Here is a 23221-nt window from a genome sequence, read left to right as displayed (position 1 = left end):
TACTCGAGTTACCAATCAATAAATCAATGTAAATTAACCAACGAACATTAACAAACCGCGAGTCTGACTTTCACAGTCAGAACTCAACTCAAGAACAGACGCAGGAAGTGCTGCGCCTCTTCCAGAGGACGCAGCAGATGCTGCGGCTGTTCTGGGGTGGCTTCTGCCTCTGAACTCTTCACGTTTTGACGTAGGGTTTCTAATTAGGATTTTAATTGACTAGTATTCTTTTTATCACCATAATTCGGTATATTTTCCATATGATTCATATTTTCCATATTCTCTATTTTATTTCTTTATTTTTATTTTCCTAATTTATTTTATTTCCTTATTTTCCAAATTTTCTTATTTTCCAAATTTCCTTTTCTTTTAATTTCCTTATTTAAATCAATTTCCAATTTCCTTAATTTTAACAGTTTTCTAATTTTCCTTATTTCATTTATTCTTTTATTTTCTTTTATTTCTAAAACTCTTTTGGGCATGTTTATGACGTAAATTAAAGTTTATCCATTATAATTTATTCCTTTGTAATGTTTCTTATTATTATGTATGATTTATTTACTTGTTCTTCACATGTAATTAATCTAACATCAACTTTGACCCAAATGTATGCTAAATTAAATGTTCACCGACTTAGTCAATTTTCATATGTCAGGATTAATCTATTGTTCGTTGCATTGCATGCATATGATCGACAGCATATCAACTATGAACGATTTTGTAATACCCGCCCTTTTAGGGACCCTTTGACCAGCGTTGACTGACCTTGGGAGCGGGAGTAGTCTTAGAAAAGAGTGCCAAAACCATCTTGGGTTGCGTGTTAAGAGTGGTACTTGATAGAGTAGAGGCTACTCGATCGAGTAGCTAGGTTACTCGATCGAGTAGGGGGCCACTCGATCGAGTATGTTGGGTACTCGATCGAGTACCGAGTTTTCAGCGAGGGTTTTATATCGCGTTTTGTTAAATCCGCAAATCACTTCCGCCACTTTCCTCCTATCCTTCAGTCGCCTCTTTCCCTTCCCTTCCCTTCACCTCAAAACCTCCATGGAAGCCTTTTGAAGTTCCTTGTGCCTTAGGAGAGCGTCTCTTGAGTCGGGTAGCGGTCTTTTGCCGGGTTTCTCCTTATAGGTATGTCATAATTATCATCCGTATCCTCATCTTTGCAGTTAGGGTTTGCTTGGTAGTAATAGATGATTGTGTTGTGGTTATAGGCCTTGCTTGATTGCTGGATATGTCATATGTTGGCATGGATTGGGTGCAGTTGCTTAAAGGTAGGTTCGCCTACTCAGTTTCTGTAGATAGTCTCGTGTGTCGATTATCGTATCATGATTGTTGCGTTGTGGCTGCGTTGTGTGGCAGCGTGTATGCTGTAGTTGGTTAGTACATACAGTTTATTGGTTGTTGCGTTTCAGCTGTCTGGGAATGTTTGTCTCTGGTTCGCGAGGCGTGTCCTCGGCTGAGTGGGGTCACTTGCGGGAGTGGCTTCACGCCCTAGTTTCGCCCTTCGTGGAACCCGTCACGGAAGGGGATGTGCACATTAATGGACAGGGTTGTCGCTCGATATGATGAGCGGGGCTTTGGTGGGTACGGCTGCGGTCCCCCACTGGCAGGGCTGGTCCGGTGGACAGTCAGTGATAGATATGGTTGGGTTATTGTGGTTGTACTTGAATTTGGTAGCGTATATTGTGTTGATAATTGTAGTTACGATTGTTGTATCTTATCTTAGTACTGACCTCGTGTGGTTGCTTGTTTGTTATGTGTCTGCCGTGATCCCTTATGGTGAGCAGTCGGTCTTAGCAGGTGTTGATGTTGTTGATAGCTGGAGTCCGGGCAGGGATGAGTCTTCACGAGATATGATGGTCATAGCGAGTAGTCTTTAAGTTGTATCTTTTATATCGTTTGTTGGTTTAAATCACTTGTAATATAACATAATAGTTCTCTTATTGACGTTTGATAATTACTTTCCTCGGGCAACCGAGATGGTAGCACCCTTATATGCTAGGAAGGCCTAGTTAAGGCTCCTCTGAATATGGGGGTGTTACAAAGTGGTATCAGAGCGACGATTTTAGAACCTGTAACAAATAAAAATAATGAACGTAGTGAGTCTAATAAAATGAACCTGGTGTATGTGTAATGGGAGCCCTAGCTGATGCTAGGTTTTGGGTGAGTAGGCGCCCTCATTTCAAAATCTTGGCCCCATGATACTTAAGCCAGTCACATGGTACGGGAATGTGGAGTCCGTGTGTTTATGTGTGATGTGTATGCTAATTGTGTCGGAGCTACCCGTAGTTGAGCCTTAGTTAGCGTTAATAAGGATGTGATAGCTGTACTTGGGTCGTGTTTAGTGAAGTGTTGGCATGATTAGTGAGCTTGTATGATGATTTTGAGATACGTGACAAAGGTCCATTCGATAGAAATGCGTGGGAATGTGAATGGGCGTGCTATAATAGAAGGATGAACATGTTGGTGTTTGCTGTAGGTTGATGATGACGGTAGTCATATACGAGTTTATAATCCTACCGTAATTGCTACGATGATAGTTATAGAATAGTCGAGTTGTAATTTGAAGCATAGCATATAGTAATGCATTCATACCTTGTTTATAGGTTGAAATTTTTCCGCTGCGTAATAGTTGATTTATGTAAGAAGAATTGTTTATGATCGAATGTAGAACATAATAAATTAAATTGGTTATGAGGATATGCAATTATATGTTATATGAAAGAATGAATTAATGTTAATTATATGTTTCATGATATTGTGAACACGAGTTTGGTAGCAATATGTTAAGGCGAGTTTTAAGTGTAATATGATGATGTAATTATGTTTAGGAATGACTCGGTAGCAGGTAAACCGAGTTGGGTAATTGTGTAGCATAGTGTGGCATACACCTTATTAGTGAGGCGATATGTTATGCGTGAGTAATGATTGTAAAACATGATTGAATGTGACAATTAGTGCCGAATTCCGAGCTTAGTTTGGAATCGACACGCGGTGTTGTTTTGCAGGTACCTTCAAGTTACTTAGTATTTCTGACCGAGTACTTAACTATACTTGACCGAGTGCGAGTGCTTACTAGACCGAGTAGACCTCACTCGATCTAGTTAGGAAGCTATGACGTCGGGATGTGGGAAAATTCCTGCAGATACTCGATGAATTAGCGCCTACTCGATCGAGTAGGGTGGTACTCGATCGAGTACCCTAGGCACTCGATCGAGTAGGTTACTGTACAGTGAGACTTACGGGTTTCATAAAACCCCTATTCTTTCTATTTCTTCCCATTCATCCTCTATATTTCGAAAACCTAAGCTTATTTCCTCTCAAATCTATCATTCTCTTGGGTTAGTGGTGATTCTTGGGGTTGATTTCTCTGTTTAATTTCGTTTCTTTACTTTGCTATTCAATCAAGGTATGCTTTTCTTCCAAATTTACATGATTTATTGATTTGAATGTGTTAGAATGGTGAACCAATCTGAAATTTTCGATTCACATGGGTAGGGTATCGCTTTTAATAGTTGAAATATGATTCACATGCCTTCTTTCCATGTTTGTTGGTGATTAATTGCTGTAAATTAGTCTAGAAATTGCAAGAATTGAAAACGAAATTTCTAGGGTTTGCAAAATTGAAATTGATTTTTGATTGTTTTACAATGATTAGATGATGGAATTGAGTCCTATATATTGTTTATATCATGTTGAAGGATGGATTTTGATGATCTTTACCTTAAAACGTTGCCTTAAAACTCCATCTTAAAAGTGCCTTAAGTGGAAATTCGTGATCTATAATTGGAATTTAGTGTTGAATATGACTGTTTAAGTGTAAATTGAACTTCAATATGATAGTAGTGATGATAATTGATGAAAAATATGCCAAAATTGTTACAGCTGTAAAGACCGTCTGAAAAGTTTATTTAAGTTGTTGTTTCTAATATGGAAGACGATGATGATATGTTCTAAGCTATTGTTTTCATGAACTAGTAAGAATACCTCACATGTGATTAGGAGTGTGTTTGGAATAACCTTAGAATCATGCTAGGATATTGGAATTCGTTGAATATGTGTATTCACCATGATAAATTTTTCATAGCTGTGGTTTATGAGTAGCTGTAAACTGAGTTTATATAACAATTTGAGGAAACTGTTGGTGAAATGTGTGTACTTAGCTGAGCATTCAAGTTTAATGGCATGAATTATGTGCTTCACATGTCGAATTTGTTGGTGAAATTTGTGTACCTAGCTGAGCATGCAAAGACCAAATTACGTGAAGTATATGTTTACATGTTTATACAAGTTTGTCTGATCATATGCCGAAACAGATGCCGAGACTGAATCTAGGGACCCGTCAGAGTAAACGGGGAAGGGCTTCACAGCCCGAACCTGGGGAGGGTAGTGGACCTGTGGTACCCGCAGTTCCGGAATACCCCACTGTTGTGTTTGTCGATTTCAAGCAGAGAGAGCGTTTTGTAGCTTTACAAAAACGCAAAATGAGACCTACGAGGTGTATAGACACTACTTTGTTGGAGGATTTGGAGATAGAGACGGATGTCCGTCACATATTTGAGACTTTGGGTCTTATTGGGTTGTATAGGCTGAGGAAACACTCTTATCCTTTTCTTACCTTGGAGTTCATGAGCTCCTTTAGCTATGACCCAGCGGGCCAGACCGTTGAGTTTAGGTTGATGAATACCAGTTTTCTGTTGACTATGGATTTGTTTGCCTCTCACCTTGGGTTGGCCAAGCCTCCCAAGGATTCTATCACCGGTATCCCAGCTGAGTGCGGTGTCCGCCGCCTAATGCCTTGCTTGACCGGAAAGCCGGCTCCACCTCAAGCAACATGCGATTAATGACGTTGCATGTTACCTTGAGGGTCTTTCTCCGTTCTCTTTCAAACCTCCTTTATGACAGAAAGGATATCGATGAACCGAATAATCATGAGGTGTTGCTTCTGATGTCTTACCTTAACCCGGAGCGGGACAGAAAAGTGGTCTTTAATGCTCCTTCTATGGTTTGTGCTGCCCTTGCCTTGATGGCTACTGCCTCTTCCCGGTACTTGAGTTGTGGTGCTATCGCCACTCGGTTAGCTGAAAAGCTAACCTCTTTCGAGGCTTCTTCGGAGTACGTGCCTCTAGTTACCCCAGTGCCCACTATGGACCGTGACTACGATCTCGACCTGAAGTGGTTGAGGACCTTGGCTGACGGTAGCCTGGCTTGGAGGGTGTGGGGCATGAGTTGGATGAAAATTCCAGCTCCTGAGCACCTCCCACCGACGGAGCCCATAGAGCCGGCGGTAGTGACGGTGGACGTGGACGATGAGGAGGAGGAGGAGGATGAGGATAGACCCCGCCAGCTGCAGACCTACCTCATCGACGACACCATTCTCGAGGTGATGCCGGAGCCGACGAAGGGCGAGAATGCGGCAGTTGCGGTGGTAGAGAGACCTAGATTGGGGAGAGGACCCCGTCGAGTGAGGGACAGGGCCTCGGAGACTAGGCCACAGCCGGTAGCACCACAGCAGCAGCATCCTTTCCCGTGCTACCCTTACTTCGACACCCCAGAGACGCGATCCAGCTACTTAGCGGAGAGAGTGTCATCTACTTTGACACTCAGGAACATGCACGAGATGGCGTACACTCAGGGAATAGGGACCGAGGGACCTCACCCGGTTTGGTGGAGTGGAGTTCGGGACTATAGTGGGGTTTTTCATTCCTACGGGGTGGAACAGTCGACGTGGGGGACACCTCAGTCCTTTGCCTACGGTGGCTTGACTCCATGGTACGTGAGCCCGGGAGCAGGAGCAGGAGTTGATGCGGGTGTTGGTTCATCGGGTGCGGGTATGCCTGGAGGTGGTGGGGGTGATGATGAGGTGATGGTTGAGCAGCAGCAGCAGCAACAGCAGAAGTGATACTCCTTGTTCATGATCGGTAGTAGTAGATGTTGGTAGTGTGGTTAGATTTTGGTTGTTTTTCGTTGAAACTTTAGTTATGGATATGTATTGTTGGCCATAAGGCCGGATTTGCTATTTTGACCTTATTGCAGGATGATTGGGAGTCGGGGCATCATCCCGACTCAAGTTATATGACGGTCATGTATATATATGTTAGTTATGACAGGTTGTATGAGGCATTTGGCCTGTAGGTACTCGACAAAGTACCCCGTACTCTATCGAGTAGCTGCAGGGAAGAAAGAGAAAGCATTCTGAACTCTGGCTACTCGATCGAGTAGCCAAGACACTCGATCGAGTAGCATGGCACTCGATCGAGTACCCTCACATACTCGATCGAGTAGCACTGTTACAGGAGATTTTCGAAAATTAAAAGTGTGCAATTGTTTTATAATTACAAGTTTGATATTTAACGTGGTTGTTAGTGCTTAATAACACCTTTGAACCATTAATTTTATATGTTGGAAGTCGTGCTTGAGTTTTCTATGTACATATTTGTAACAAGTAGGGAAGTGGTGACGATTTCTTGTTGTTTTAATATTACATATGCCATATTTCTATCTATCCTTTGAAGTTACACCCTTTCTTACATTTGGACATACAATGTTAACATGCTTTATCAACGGCGGCTAGTTATTCCGGTGGTTAGTGTATGATTTTTTTAATTTAACGCGTATATAGTTAGTGAGTAATGTCCATAATAAATAATATGGCTTTTATTCAATGTTATGATGCAAGTAATAGGTAATATGTGTTATAATTTTGGCGGTGAACTTCGAGGACGAAGTTCCTTTTAGAAGGAAAGAGTAATGTCGCAAAATAAAAAGGATGAATTTGAAGTCATGTGGTTATACGTTTACAATGTTTTGTTGTGTTATGTTGTTACTCGTTACAATGTTTTGTTGTCGTTCTAGTACTTTGGTCACATCGCTTATATGAAGTGTAAGAGATTACTTTAGTTCATGGAAGTGAATGTGATAATATGTTTTAAAGGACCGTCATAAAGAGCTAGTTGTGGTGCGATGGGTCGTAATAAAATGAATTAGTAAGTAACACAGTGGTGTTAGTCGTGCAGTATGAAGTTGATGTGAGATATGTCTCGGTTGATGGTTGTTATCGTATGATGGGTGATCGCTGTTAGTGTTGGTTCGTACTGAGAGATTAACGTTTTAAATACGATAGTTTGTAAGAGTAGAGGTATACATATAGAGTGACAATTGTTGATGATAATGTTTGTGTGATAGTTGCAAGAGTTGATATATATATATGTAAGAATAGAGCGTTAGACGGTGATGATGATGACATGGGGAATTGTATTTCCGGGGAGTAATAATTTAAGTAGGAAGATTGGTGAAGTCGTGCTGTTTCCGTGTCTTGTGCGGGAGATAGGTGAGTTGAACTTCGGGGACGAAGTTCTTTTAAGGGGGGAAGACTGTAATACCCGCCCTTTTAGGGACCCTTTGACCAGCGTTGACTGACCTTGGGAGCAGGAGTAGTCTTAGAAAAGAGTGCCAAAACCATCTTGGGTTGCGTGTTAAGAGTGGTACTCGATAGAGTAGAGGCTACTCGATCGAGTAGCTAGGTTACTCGATCGAGTAGGGGGCCACTCGATCGAGTATGTTGGGTACTCGATCGAGTACCGAGTTTTCAGCGAGGGTTTTACATCGCGTTTTGTTAAATCCGCAAATCACTTCCGCCACTTTCCTCCTATCCTTCAGTCGCCTCTTTCCCTTCCCTTCACCTCAAAACCTCCATGGAAGCCTTTTGAAGTTCCTTGTGCCTTAGGAGAGCGTCTCTTGAGTCGGGTAGCGGTCTTTTGCCGGGTTTCTCCTTATAGGTATGTCATAATCATCATCCGTATCCTCATCTTTGCAGTTAGGGTTTGCTTGGTAGTAATAGATGATTGTGTTGTGGTTATAGGCCTTGCTTGATTGCTGGATATGTCATATGTTGGCATGGATTGGGTGCAGTTGCTTAAAGGTAGGTTCGCCTACTCAGTTTCTGTAGATAGTCTAGTGTGTCGATTGTCGTATCATGATTGTTGCGTTGTGGCTGCGTTGTGTGGCAGCGTGTATGCTGTAGTTGGTTAGTACATACAGTTTATTGGTTGTTGCGTTTCAGCTATCTGGGAATGTTTGTCTCTGGTTCGCGAGGCGTGTCCTCGGCTGAGTGGGGTCACTTGCGGGAGTGGCTTCACGCCCTAGTTTCGCCCTTCGTGGAACCCGCCACGGAAGGGGATGTGCACATTAATGGATAGGGTTGTCGCTCGATATGATGAGCGGGGCTTTGGTGGGTACGGCTGCGGTCTCCCACTGGCAGGGCTGGTCCGGTGGACAGTCAGTGATAGATATGGTTGGGTTATTGTGGTTGTACTTGAATTTGATAGCGTATATTGTGTTGATAATTGTAGTTGCGATTGTTGTATCTTATCTCAGTACTGACCTTGTGTGGTTGCTTGTTTGTTATGTGTCTGCCGTGATCCCTTATGGTGAGCAGTCGGTCTTAGCAGGTGTTGATGTTGTTGATAGCTGGAGTCCGGGCAGGGATGAGTCTTCACGAGATATGATGGTCATAGCGAGTAGTCTTTAAGTTGTATCTTTTATATCGTTTGTTGGTTTAAATCACTTGTAATATAACATAATAGTTCTCTTATTGACGTTTGATAATTACTTTCCTCGGGCAATCGAGATGGTAGCACCCTTATATGCTAAGGAAGGCCTAGTTAAGGCTCCTCTGAATATGGGGGTGTTACAGATTTCCCTAATCATTAGTAGAGGCCGCTATCGAGGCGGGCGGGATTAGGTCTTCAGTAAAAGGACTTCCTAATACGTACCCTCAGCTCTTACTTCAGATCTCTGTGAATATCCGTGTTCATTGGCATCCACGAGAGTCATTCTAGACATAGAATGCTAAGGGTAACGAGTTCTTAGTGTTCATGTCACTACTTTGTGTCTTGACATGACACGAGGTATTCGAACGGTTCCAATTTCCCATAAAAATTGGTGGCGACTCCACAAATGCAAACGCTTGTTCCCAAGCGCCCCCATGGCCCGTGTCCACAATATAGAGGATACTACGTTATTTAATCCTAACCTACCAATTGTTTTTGACGAATAATTTGTTGAAGCTTGGGATGAAGCTCACGTGCAAGAAGTTTTTGATGACATGGAAATGAATGACGATGCAAATCGTGATGATCTTAACCTTTTGCCGATCTTTGATGGAGAGTGTTTAGTCAATAACATTAGTTTGAATTCTCACATTAAGGAACCGTGTCGATCCCCAATTGATAAATACATTGACATGAAGTTATATGGTGGAAACTCTTATTTCGTGTTGAATTCGATTCATATGGATGTTCATGATGAATTTGCTACACGAAGCAATTTCTAATTTGATTTTGATAAAGTTGTGCAACGAGGGAGGTGGGGTGGAAAGCACATGAAAATATGACACAAGTGGGTCATTGATTACCATGTAGGTTGCCAGCGCTTTGACAAATCAATTAAAAATGAAAATCTTATAAAATACATTGAAGATGACGAACTAAAGGATAGATCAAAGGTGTGCGAAAATAACTTCGTGTTCTATTTAGGTGTTCTTACTTACAGGTTTTCCAGATTTGTATTTGATCCTGGTGGGTATAAAGACGAATTATGTACTTCATGATGTCTAAGATTCGAGGATGAATTCTTTTGAAGAAGGGGAGAATGATACACAAGGGGCATAGGTATATGTTCAAAACGCAAGTTCAAGTCTCTTTTCACATTTCAGATTCGATCACTTGGAGTAAAAGTTAAATATCTCCAAAAATATGCTTAATTTTGGTGTGATTTTTGTTGGAGATTAAAGTACATGATGTTAATTTCCAACGAGGGGTCATACACTTTATTTGGTTAAGTAACGAAGGAGATATGATCGTTTTAAGTTGAGCTGTCTAATTCTTACGCGGGCGACAAAAATGACGTGACTATAAGTTGGAAGCTCAATTGGAATCGATCTTAAGTTGCTTTCCTAGATCGATTCTAGTTATTAGTTTCTTAATTCAAGTGGTTTGTTAATTGTTTCCTAATAAGTTTAGGAAAACCTGTTTCCTAATTGTATCGAAAATAGTTGTTATTATTTCCTAATTAGTTTAGGAAAGAGTTTATTGCCTTCTACTCCCTCCGTCCCGGTCAATTGTTGTTCTTTTGTTTTGGCACAAAGACCAAGGAAAGAGAAATGAGCCAATTACTAAATGACAAGTGGAACAAATTAAGTGTGAATGATCAAACTGTTCATCAAGTTTATTCTTAAAATAGAAATGACAACAACTCAATGAGACACCCTAATATGGAAAATGACAACAAATGACCGGGACAGAGGGAGTATTATGTTTAGGAGGTTGTGTTAGTAGTATAAATAGGGAGTCTTGTAATCCTTATTATTCAATATTATATTCAGTTAGAGAGTTTTTAGCTTATTGCTTGCGAGCATTCCTTTACTTTAAACTTATGAGTTTATAGTTTTAATTCTTCCTTGCGATGTTGAATCTTGTGTGTCTAGCTTAAGTCCTTGCGAGGGTGAGAGTTTTTCACATAACTAATCTTAGTTAAAGGGTCTAGCGAGATTTTCACAACTAATTCATATCCTTTTTATTTTGTTTTTTATTCCGCTGCAAGTAAGGGTGCTAACGAGCCGAGCTGAGCACGAGTTTGGCCTTGCTCGGCTTATGCTCATAAATTAAAACTCGAGCTTGAGTCGACCTCGAGCTTACCCGAGCTTGAAAAAATTGTGCTCGTAATCAAGCTTGCGAGTTTTAACGCGAGTTTGAGCCTAACTCGAGCTCAACTCAAGCCTATATATAATTGTTGAATTTTCGTTATTTTTATCGATATTTTCAAGAACAAGGCTTGAAGGCTTTATATACAAATATTGGAAAATCAATGTGACCTTTTTTATGTGCGATACAAATATATAATCATGGCAAGATTTTTTTATAAAATATGAGTAATATTTATCTAATTACACAAGTTCGAGCCGCTCACAAGCTTTTCGAGCCGAGCTAACGTTGGCTCGGCTTGACTTGCTAAGCCCTCGAGCCGATCCCGAGCCCGAGCCAAGCTAGAATTGCTCGCGAGCTGTCTTGTCTCATTAACACCCCTAGCTGCAAGATAGGGAGAGGAAGATGGCGTCGTGGTGGCTGGCCGTTGCAAATCCGATGGTGGGGCTGTGGGTGGGGATAGGGATGTACGGTGCTGGTAGTGGGGGTGACTTGGTGATAGTGTAAATGTAGTACGTTTCTAGGCTGTTTTTTTTTTTTTTCGAGGTTGTACATGAGGGTATCCAAATGGAAATTAATTAGCAAAATGTACTATGTAAAAAATTTAGAGCGAAAATAAATTACATAGGTATCCTATATAGAGTAATATAAGAAAATAGTGTGATCGAATTTGAAGTGGAAGTTTGGCAAAAGAATGCCATATAAATCGGAAGCTTCATTTTCTCTCGCAATCCCCTTAAATAATAATTTTCTCTTTCACCCTCATATTAATAGGTACTTGCCTCTCCAATTGGAATCCTCTATGTTTATTGAAAATATCAATACTATATATTAATTCCAGAAACCAAAGGACTTCAATGTAATTAAAGAAAGTTATACAAATTAATTATACTATATAGTTTTAAATCACTAGCACCGTGTGATGGAGCCGATTAAGGGATCTCAATGCAAATATTATATAGTTTGGGTTAAAACTAAATTATATAGAAGCTTGGTAATTTTCCTAAACATTTGTAATAGACTAAATCATGGTCATATTCCTTAAAATAAAATAATTAATTAAGATGGTCAATTTCAAGGAAAAAAAAAGATGCTTGGTAACTTTCCTAAATATTTATAAAAAACTAGAAGATGATCAATTTCCTTAAAATAAAATAATTAATTAGTATAAGTATGTACACTTATGGTATTAATTATTATCATCATAAAATTATATATTAAATTTAAAATCTATGCAATTTTATTAAATTTTATAGTTTATTATATGTATAGAAATGTTAATTATTTAACATACAAAAATATATTATTGCATAATTCTTTCGATTTGATTGAATGCATATATGTAATATATTTATATAAATATATAATTCTCTTAAAATTGCATGCCTAAGTAGTAAAAGTAATTTCGTCAGTAAAGAAAAGAATTGTAGTAACATTGGACATAATTATATGATAGTAATCACTCATTTGAATAGTAAAATTAACAATTTTATCAGCGAGATTAGTGAAAGTGGTAGAAACAACGGGAATTGTGAAATAATCAATATTAATGCGGCAATAGTGAAAGTCAGGAGTAGTAAAATTATCAATATTAATGCGACAGTAGTGACAGTAACAATAATTACGGCGGGAGTAGTGAAAGTAACAATGATTACGGGCAAGTAGTGAAATGTTATTACTATTGTTCCATTAATAAGAGAAAAATATTAATAGCGGGAGTAGTGAATTTGTCTCAAAATTTATTTAATCGTAATTTTAGGATATGTCATACAAAAATATATTAATGATAAATTTATGGATTATGCAACTTTAAATAATTTTATTTAATTAAAAGAAAATTTAATTGTAAGTAGAGGTAGCCCGGGCGAAGCCGGGCACCAATACTATGTTCTTAAAAGTTGGGTTGTCAAAACTGATGTTAAGAAAACCACGGCTCGGTGTTGAGCCACATCCCACATATCAGGTTCTCGTCAAGTAAAATAAGATCTATTTATTTTCTGTAATATATTCATCGAACCAAGACTCGGTTTCTTATAAACTCCTCGAGTACTTTTTGTTATAATGAGAAGCGTAGAAAAATTCTAACATTAGATGCTACGTAGATAATGCAAATCTGCAGTACCTAAGAACATAATAATTTCTTTCTTGTTAGTTTGTATCTGTAACTGCTTGTTCTCTATTCTCTTAAAATTATACTCCGTACAACGTAATGCTTATCAGAGTAATCAAGTTCTACTGCAATTCCATGTGAAAGGTTCAAGAGCGGCGGGACACTCCTCAAATCAACAGGAATCGTCAAGGTTGCTGACACACTAATCTGAGTTGAAAATCCTACACAATAATCATCTAATCGAGGAAGGCTTCAAGTGTCAGTATGAATAAACATCAAATTCAAGTGCATCCAAACAGGATATCAGAAGTTAATAAAGTGAAGGATAGTAGACTGAGCAGCACTGGTCGATGTAGAAGATGCAAATACCAAAACAGCCATAATGCAGAACATACACACAATAACAGCATTACATCAGGGTTTCAGTAATACTTACACAGGTAAGAGCTCCTCAAATCAACAGGAATCGTCAAGGTTGCTGACACACTAATCAGAGTTGAAAATCCTACACAATAATCATCTAATCGAGGAAGGCTTCAAGTGTCGGTATGAATAAACATCAAATTCAAGTGCATCTAAACAGGATATCGGAAGTTAATAAAGTGAAGGATAGTAGACTGAGCAGCACTGGTCGATGTAGAAGATGCAAATACCAAAACAGCCATAATGCAGAACATACACACAATAACAGCATTACATCAGGGTTTCAGTAATACTTACACAGGTAAGAGTGTCAAAAGCACAAGTATAGAGAATTTAAAAACACAGGAGATCCAAGAACAAGAATTGGAGGAGTGTATCAGCCACTCATGGCACACTAAAGAGCATTTAAGAAAGGTAAGGATGAACATTTTGTCATCTTTGTTAAGATTATGTCATGATGAGCAAAAATAGGTACCAAGAAAAAAGTTAAAGAGTGACTGAGTAGAAAATCAGGTTCATCTGATGAAACAAGTTGACATTCTAAGATAAGAGAAACTATAATTCAAACCCATATTACGCCGTAGTGTATAGATAGATATACAAACAATCAAGCTCCGAAAATGCACTAAATAGAAATGATGTTTTTGTTAAAAACAGTAATTAGTCCGAACTAGAGCTGGGTATAAACAACTGCGACAATACCCATTCCTCGAGGACCGAAAAGCCTCTAGCCAAAACTACTGAACACAGAACTGAAAACAAAACTGAAATTTTGAAATTACTAGGAGTAATGACCAATAAATCCATGCATAAGGAAATGAGATGAAGTACAGAACAATGTATTGATTTAGAAACAGAACATTTACACCAATACACCATTCCTCAACCATTGGTTTATCATGTATGATAGATCAATATATCTTTGAAATATTAAGGTCCATGGAAGGTACTAGTAACAAAACAGATAAGTTCAAACCCCCAATTCTGACTCTATCAAGGTTAAAACAAATACATAAAATGGTAAAACCAATTAAACTTGAATCAACAAACCACAAGTTGCAATTAACACTAATAGATATAGAGAGTTTCTTGTTGAGTGACACCAGACCTCAGGCTCGAGGACTCGTTACTAATACGATCACATTTCAAAACCACTTCTCTATAATAATAGATATAACCCGAAAAAAAGCTATTTTACGCAATCAACAGTAAACTTCCCAAGAAAATATCAACATTAAGTTGATATCATCAAATCTAATCTACAAAGAGCATCCAGATTAACATGACATAAACAAATCATCAGCAAAAGGTAATAACAACAGTAAACACAAGATATATAAAACAAAAACAAACAGAGAAATATTTAAAACAGCATAATAATAAGCTGAAAATATCTGAATCTAGATGAAAACCCAGAAATCCAACATAAACAAACTAGAATCCGAAGCCAAAAAGTGTAGCATTTCTAAAGAAAACAAGATTAATTAAAAATTAAGCAGTAAGAACAACAGCGCCACCACCTTGCTTAATCTTCTTCTCAGCAATCTTACTAATCAACTTAGACTTAACAACAACAGCTTGTCCTTCTGGCAAAACACCTTTCCCAAGAACCTTAAAGTAACCAAACTGAGTGACGTCAAGCAATGGAGCCTTTCCTTCCTTAGCAGCCTTCTCTCTGACATCAGCAGGGACCATTGACCAAAGCTTGTCGAGGTTGACGGTGGGGCAATGGAACTTGTTACGAAGACGATGGAAATAACGCATACCAACTTTACCAAAATACCCAGGATGGTATTTGTCGAAGAGAATGCGGTGGTGGTGCATTCCTCCTGCGTTACCTCTTCCTCCTGGATGCTTGCGATGCTTTCCGATACGACCGTGTCCGGCTGAGACGTGACCTCTCTTCTTTCTATTCTTTCTTAGGCGCGTTGTCATGACTGCGGTGGTGGTGATCTCTCACTTTCTCTCACTCTTGAAAGAAGAAGGGTTTTGGGTAGAAACGGCGGAGTATGGAGTTTATATGGGATGTGCCGTGTTTCGTGTTTAGGGTTTCTGTTTTATGTGTTATACTGGGCTTTCGACTATTCATTTCGCACTCTCCTGCTTATATTCAAGCCCATTCCTTCATTCTGCTTCCTCCCAAGTCCTAACTGCCCAAATCCAATTAAAGTTGGTTGATGTGAGTGTTAAGGGTTCTCATCTCTTAAACAAGTGGTCATGGGTTCGATTCCTCACTCTTGCGAATGAAAAGGTCAAACTTGAGAGGGGTCAACCCATTAAATTGCCTTCAGTATCCCGAAGAAGATTGTCCAGCTGTCGGTAGGGGATACTCCTGGTCAACACAAAAAAAAAAAAAAAAAAAAAAACAAACTGCCCAAATCCTCTCATTCGGATTAGGTTTTGATTTTACTCGGTTTATTTTTAATATTTTTTAAATTAAATTTATTTAATAAATTTCTAAAATAAACATTACATGACTATTTTACCAATTTACTTTACACTTAATATTAGATTATACGTGTAATGTGTTTATGAACAATTTTGCCTAGCTAATGAGAAAATTCTAAATACTCAATATCTATCTATCTATCTATCTATTTATATTAATAAAGGAAGTTTTTTTCGAGCGATTACATAGTCTCCAACGTTATTTAAAGACTACAAAAATATTTAAAATTAATCAAATGAGTTTTGGAATAGGAATAGAATATAAGATAATATGTATATAGTATATCAAAAGTAATCACGATTGAAGATATATATTTGTGTTTCTCTCATACACCAAATATAAGAGTTTTATTGGACTTCAAACAACTAGCTTAGAAGTTGGCTTTTTATCTCTTTTGGTTTTTCCGATTTTGTATCTTGCATGTTAATCTTTAGTTTTAATTTTAATTTTGATTAGAATCCTATGTTTGTACATTGTTCTAACTGCTTTGTTAAATTAGCATTACTTTTTACCCATGTTTGCACATTGTTTACGTTTTACTTATTGATTCATAATTAATTGTTTTCAATTTGCTTATTTGTAAGTCAATATTGTCTTCGTCAGGGGGTGTAAGCATTCGATCAGTATGATCACACGGATACATGTATATTTTGAGATATAAAACACAATATCGTGCAAGATGTCTACGTAACATTCAAACGTCATGACCAAAGGAGGGAATGAACCTTGATGAGACAGTACGAGTATGTATTTTTTGGTTGATTTACACATTTGTTAGGTTACGTGTAGTGTTATGAACATTTACAAGCACGAGTGTGGACTAACAGGCCTTGGGCTGCTATAGGTAAAGGCATAAAGATATTAACAACAATGTTCTTGAGGGTCATTCGTTGTATTTAGCGATCAATTTTGTCATGCCGTTATTTTGTGGTTTTGATCAATTTTATCAAACGAATCCGAATTGAGAAAATTATATGGTAGTGCAAATGCATGGTCATCACGAAAGACGAGAAGAAACCTTCATCATTAGATATTATATGAGATTTTCTAAATGCGATTCAGCTAAGATAGAATAGTTTACACTCATTTAGATTCATTATTACTCCATCTATTATCATTCGTATGATTAACAGGACTACAGGAGTATACTCTCTCTCTCTCTCTCTCTCTCTCTCTATATATATATATATATATATATATATATATATATATATATATATATATATATATATATATATATATATATATATATATATATATATATAAAAGAAGGATCAAGTGAGTCCACCTTAAGTCATTAAGTCCATAAGTCCCATTTAGAGCCCTTAGATTGTGAGGATGAATGGCCAAGATTACACCAAAAAGCAACTTATAACATTATAATAATATGTAGACTATTTACCTCTCTCCTTAGGGTGATAGACTTACTGTTCACATTCTGCAGGTATGTTCCTCCATCAGTCACTTGGACGTTATTCAACTTCCCTCCACTATCTCATACAACTCCTCTAATAATTTCAAAAAACCGTCCTTACTAATTCCTGTCTTTCATCTCACATTTCTTCCATTTTCTTTTCTACATATCCTCTTCCTTACCAAATACAACAAATCCATTTTCTTCTCTATATTTTATCGCATTCAAACGCTCGTAGTTCCTATCTTTGTTTCTTTATCTGACTTTGAAGGTAATTCATTAATCATCCTTTATTCTTTTCTTTGTTGTAATTTTTTAAATTTGCAAATTATCCTTGAGTCGTAATTGTTATATTGGGGTTATTTCATTTTTGTATTTTGTTATTTATGAGTTTATGATTTTATTGCGTGTTTAAATTTATGTGATTTTTATTATATTTGATTATCCATAAACATTTTGATTCATTAGCATATTTGAATTTAATTCTAAGTGGGTAGTGTAAATATTATAGTCTTTGAATTGCTAATTAAATTGATAGTGTAAATCTGAACTGATGGGTAGTATGAATGTATTTGTTAGGGTTTCAATCGAGCCTGTTTTTGGGGATTGTAAATGTGATGTAATTGGGATTTGTGAATGTGAGGACTGACCCAAGTGTAAATGTGAACCAAAAAAAGTGTAAATGTGAACAAATAGAAAGTGTAAATGTGAATATAGGAGAAGTGTAAATGTGAATAAATAAAGTTTAAATCTGACCCAATTGGAAGTGTAAATGTGAAGATATTCAAAGTGTAAATGTGAGGATAGAGTAAGTGTAAATGTGAACACTAAAACTGTAAATCTGACTAAATTGGAAGTGTAAATGTGAAGATACTGGAAGTGTAAATGTGAGGATAGGAGAAGTGTAAATGTGAACAAATAAAGGGTAAATCTGACTAAATTGGAAGTGTAAATGTGAAGATAATGGAAGTGTAAATGTGAGGGTAGGAGAATTGTAAATGTGAACAAATAAAGGGTAAATCTGACTAAATTGGAAGTGTAAATGTAAAGATACTGGAAGTGTAAATGTGAGGGTAGGAGAATTGTAAATGTGAACAAATAAAGGGTAAATCTGACTAAATTGGAAGTGTAAATGTGAAGATAATGGAAGTGTAAATGTGAGGGTAGGAGAAGTGTAAATGTGAACAAATAAAGGGTAAACCTGACTAAATTGGAAGTGTAAATGTGAAGATACTGGAAGTGTAAATGTAAGGATAGGAGAAGTGTAAATGTGAACAAATAAAGTGTAAATCTGACTAAATTGGATGTGTAAATGTGAAGATACTGGAAGTGTAAATGTAAGGATAGAGTAAGTGTAAATGTAAATGTGTAGACTGTTATAGGTTGACTGATATTGTGCATTTCTTATGTACTTTTTTTTCCTAATTCAGATGGTATCTGATGGAGAACTACCTGAAAGCGAAGAACAACCACAAGTTACCCCTACTGTTTCCGTTAAGTGGCGCCCCAACAGGCTTCACAAGCTTATTAGTAAGCTTAACATTGCTCAACGAGCCGCTGTACAGAGGATTGGATTTGGGGGGCTGCTTCATCTTAAACTCGGAACTTTCCCGCTTTCACATGTTCCTGAATTTCTTGAGGCTTTCGCCGATGGTTCTTATGTTTTCGGGCGTCGGAGTTGAAGGAGTTTATGGTTACTAAGTATGATGTCTATGACTGTTTCATGTTACCTGTTGGTGATAGAGAGAGGGAAATAGTACCTACTGGACATATGCCTGGTGCTAAAGATGAAAAATATGTGCGCATAAAACAACTGTGGCGCAAAAAGTTCAAAGTGAAATCAAATTCTGATTCTAATCCTTTAGGAGACGTCTTCAATTATATTGAGTCAGAGCAATTCAAAGATGGAGGGATGAATTCGCACTGTTTGTGCTTCTTAGCATTTCATCATTCCTTGCGCCGACATTGAACAACGGCATTGAAATCAAACTTTTGAAAGTGGTTGAAGATGTGAGTGCCATACCGGAGTATGACTGGTGCTCGTATGTATTAGAATGTTTAGCTAATCTTTGCAGGTGAGGCTCGCAACGTGCGATCACATCCGCTTGGTTGTATCCCTTTCCTTATGATTACTTATTTTAGCGGTATGATTACCGTGGTATGAGTTGCCCGAGATGGCCTTCCACTTATTCAAAGATTGGGATCTGAAAACTCTATCGAAGAGGTTAAAGGATGAGCTGGACGTGGGTCCATTGGGTCGACTAACTTTGTCGAAGGTGAAGTACCCGCGATGTCAAAACAAGACCCCTGATGAGAATGACACTGGTAATACGATGTTGGCTATAGCTGGCGCGCCCAAGGCGCCATTGGCAAGCCCTACGCCTCTTCTGATTTCAACGTCGGGTACAACACCCGATAAGAAGTTTATTCAGATTGAACTCCCCCCCGATGTTGAAGATGACGATGAGTTGAAAGCTAGGGCTGTAGATGTAAGATTTATGTTATGAATATTTAATTAATGGCATATTTTTTTTAATATATATATATATTGAGCAGGTATATTTTGTGTATCTAGACTCTTAAATCTTTTTTTGTTACCAACTGTAGGGTGTACACGAGCTGTACTTGAAGATTCAAAGGAACGATGTGGCCTTCTATTCCTGGTATGCGGATGCAGCTGCAATGCTTAAGAATTTAACAACAGGTGCTACTTCTTCAACTGATCTTGTTCCGTCACAAACGACGCAAGCTTTTTTTGAAGGTGCAAAGGTGAAGGAATATGTTGAAGAAGTTGGAAATTTAGCTTCCCAAATGAAGAAGTATAATGATAACGCTCCCTCATTGTCAGATGTTGGGAAGGTGGCCAAGAAAAAAACAAAGGCAAGCAAGAAAAAAAAGACCAAGGTTCCTAAGTTCGAGTTTACGCCTACTGTAGAGCTTGTATCACTTGCAGAAGATTCTGATTTGGGTGATAAAGCAGGTGATGCGGCGATGTCACAGGTAATGGAGACCGCTGATTTCTACAACACCGCTGAACTTAACGAAGCCTGTCGACGAGAGGAAGAGGAATGCGGGCTAGATTTAACCGACGACTTGACTCAATTAACGGATCGGCAGATTCTAGAGAAACTTTATAGCCCAGATGAAGTTGAAGAAGCTTACACAAAGCCCTCATTGAACGAGGAGCGGGAAAGTTTGGGAGGGGAAGTGCACGACACTAGTGGTGCCCCGAGAAAGCCGAACATGTTGTTGAGAAGTGTAAGTCGAAGCAACGAATAAGGTTGATGCGGATGTGGTAGGTCATCAATCGAAGATGGTTCATCTTGATTCAACTAAAATATATTTCGATTTGGGCGATATTGAGAACGCGTTGCAAGGTTTGACAGAGATCTGGTGATGGTGGTGGTGAAGCGGCGAGAGGGTCGCGTACTGAGATAGGTGAGGATGAGATTGTGCGGGGGTATGGATATGGAGCGGCTCAAGAACGGGGGCCTGTTACGGTGAAGGGGAGGCGTCTTATTCAAAAGTAGCGAACAAGGTGGATGCGGATGTGGTAGTCCCGTCAATTGAAGATGGTTCATCTTCATTTCAGTTGAAATTTATAACGGTGATATTGATAACTTATTTGAATAAGTTGTCGACAACAGCGGTGACAGTGAAGTGGCACGGGGTGGTGCACCGAGAGAACATGACGAGGTCATGTGCGGGGAATGGATATGGAGCCGCCTCAAGATCGGGGCCCCTCCGTGGGCCCGAATCACCGGTGGTTGGACTAGTGCCACGGCGTGGATGTGGATGTTAGCGGTGCACCGGCAGACGGGACGAGGTTTGTGCAGGGCATGGACATGGAGCCGCCTCAAGATCAGGGGCCCTGCCGTGGGCCCGAACCACTGGTGGTTGGACTAGTGCCTGGTGAGGCTGTGGATGTTAGCGGTGCACTAGGAGTGGAACAACCCGCCCCAAGTTAGTGGTACAAAAGTACCGGATGGTGAGCCTGGCGTTGTTTCGACCACAGTCCGTGAAGATGCATCGCAAGAAGGGTTAGAGAGTGGTAGTGGCATGGTCAACGAGCAAGGTGAATGCCCTACTGCACAACCCGCTTGTCCTGGTTCATTTCAGAATGATGACAAGCCCATGGATGTTATAGAGGGAGCAGATAAGGTGGTTGTTGAAGCACCCTCCTCTGAGTTTAAGTTGCCGGAATTTCAGTGTACGTTTATATCTACTGCAAGCTAGCTGAGGCATTTAAGGAGGTTCCAGGTGAGGATTTTGGAACGACTGATGCGGCAGGCCCTTCTGAACCAGCCGTTCCTGCGGATGGTCGGGAAATTTATGTCCCCCGGAGTAACCTGGATCACCACCCTTTCCTATTTCATTCAACTGAGCCCTTACAGTGCATGGAAGTGGTCCCTGAGAATCTGACTTGCACCATGGATTGTGGGGAACCCATGCCCGAGCAGGGCTTTGTTACTATAGACTTGCAGCTGAATAAGAAATTATTTAGGGGTGTTTTTAAGGAAAGGAAATACGTCCTGGACTACGTATTTAACAAATCAGAAGCTTGGTTGAAAGGGTGAGTCGATTAATTTCTATGTCAAACATATTAATACTTATATGTTGTCGTAATCATGTTCGCCTTATATAATTTTTTCTTTTTTTGTAGGGAAGAATTGGCAGTATTTTCAGACTTTTTCTTCGTGTCACGGGAAGACATGTTAATCCTTGAACCTGGACAGGAAGTTATGTCTTCTGTAATCGATTGTTGGTGCCTACTAATCAATAAGATGATGTATGACCAAACTGCACCAGTTGCATCCTCTCGTTGTTTCTTCGGGCTTAGTCACACCGTACTTGTCCTATCCTCACTCAATGCAATTTATATAGTTCCAATTTAATTGTAACGTAAGTGTCTAAATTTAATAGCGCTGCCCTTCGTTTGAACAGTCTTCGCTATTTGGATATTTGGAAAGCCAAGAAGAAGGGAATTGTTCTTGACAAAAAGGACGAAATCTGGGCTGGGTGGGATGCTTGGATTCAATCCTGTTTGTCTCCATTTAAACTTGGATCTGATATGGTAAGTGTAAATGTGACCTATTGTGAAGTGTAAATGTAATCACACAGAAAGTGTAAATGTAATCACACAGAAAGTGTATATGTGATTTTCACAGAAAGTGTAAATGCCTGGATGTGATTAAGAAGAAAGTGTAAATGTCATGACATATGAAGTGTAAACGTGAGACATAGTGAACTGTAAATGTCGTGAGATATTGTGAAGTGTAAATGTCATGAAATATGAAGTGTAAATGTGATACATAGTGAAGTGTAAATGTCATGATGTATAGTGTAAATGTGATTATATAGAAAGTGTAAATGTGATGACATAGGGAGTGTAAAGGTGACTAAATAGGAAGTGTAAATGTCAGCACATATAAAGTGTAAATGTGAATATATGGAAAGTGTAAATGTCATGACATAGGAAGTGTAAATGTGAGACATAGTGAAGTGTAAATGTCATGATGTATAGTGTAAATGTGATTATATGTGATTATATAGAAAGTGTAAATGTGATTATATAGAAAGTGTAAATGTAAATGTCATGACATATAAAGTGTAAATGTGATTATATAGAAAGTGTAAATGTCATGACATAGGGAGTGTAAAGGTGACTAAATATGAAGTGTAAATGTCATGACATATAAAGTGTAAATGTGTAGATAGGGAAAGTGTAAATGTCATGACACATGGACTGTAAATGTGACGAATTATTGAAAGTGTAAATGTGAAATTTTACTGAGTGTATCTTTTATGTCTTTGTTGTCACATCCGCCAGGTCTTCATCCCGGTCTTATCTGGCAATAATGATCATTACAGCTGTGCATGCATAAACTTCGTATCTGAGCAGATAGAGTATTTGGACAACCGTCGCTACGACGATGATTTTGAGAAGCTTCCATATTTTGGAATTTTGCGTATTGCGGTAATAATTATAAATAGCATACCTTAATTTGTTCTTTAGTATATATGTATTCTGGAATTGTAAACACTGTTTTTAAATTGACTATTTTTTTGAAATTCCTTTTACAGTGTGATTTAATGGGCGAGTATCTGGAGTCTAAAGGGTT

At 38.6% G+C, this 23221-nt stretch overlaps 1 protein-coding gene across 1 annotated transcript; it reads right to left on the bottom strand.

Annotated features, from left to right (window-relative positions):
- Nucleotides 1-14573: 14573 nt before the first annotated feature.
- Nucleotides 14574-15304, bottom strand: LOC141608768 (large ribosomal subunit protein uL15x-like). The gene has a single exon (XM_074428114.1). The coding sequence runs from the start codon at nt 15169-15171 to the stop codon at nt 14728-14730; it is 444 nt and encodes a 147-aa protein (XP_074284215.1). The 5' UTR covers nt 15172-15304; the 3' UTR covers nt 14574-14727.
- Between the last annotated feature and the right edge of the window lie 7917 nt (nt 15305-23221).

The sequence above is a fragment of the Silene latifolia genome, chromosome 1, assembly GCF_048544455.1.
Source record: "Silene latifolia isolate original U9 population chromosome 1, ASM4854445v1, whole genome shotgun sequence".
NCBI classification, from domain to species: domain Eukaryota; kingdom Viridiplantae; phylum Streptophyta; class Magnoliopsida; order Caryophyllales; family Caryophyllaceae; genus Silene; species Silene latifolia.
Note: the sequence above shows the minus strand (reverse complement) of the source record. Positions and strands in the feature narration are given on the sequence as shown.

Excerpts from the sequence above, each read along its gene's own strand:
- LOC141608768 (XM_074428114.1), bottom strand. The coding sequence starts at position 15,171 with ATGACAACGCGCCTAAGAAAGAATAGAAAGAAGAGAGGTCACGTCTCA.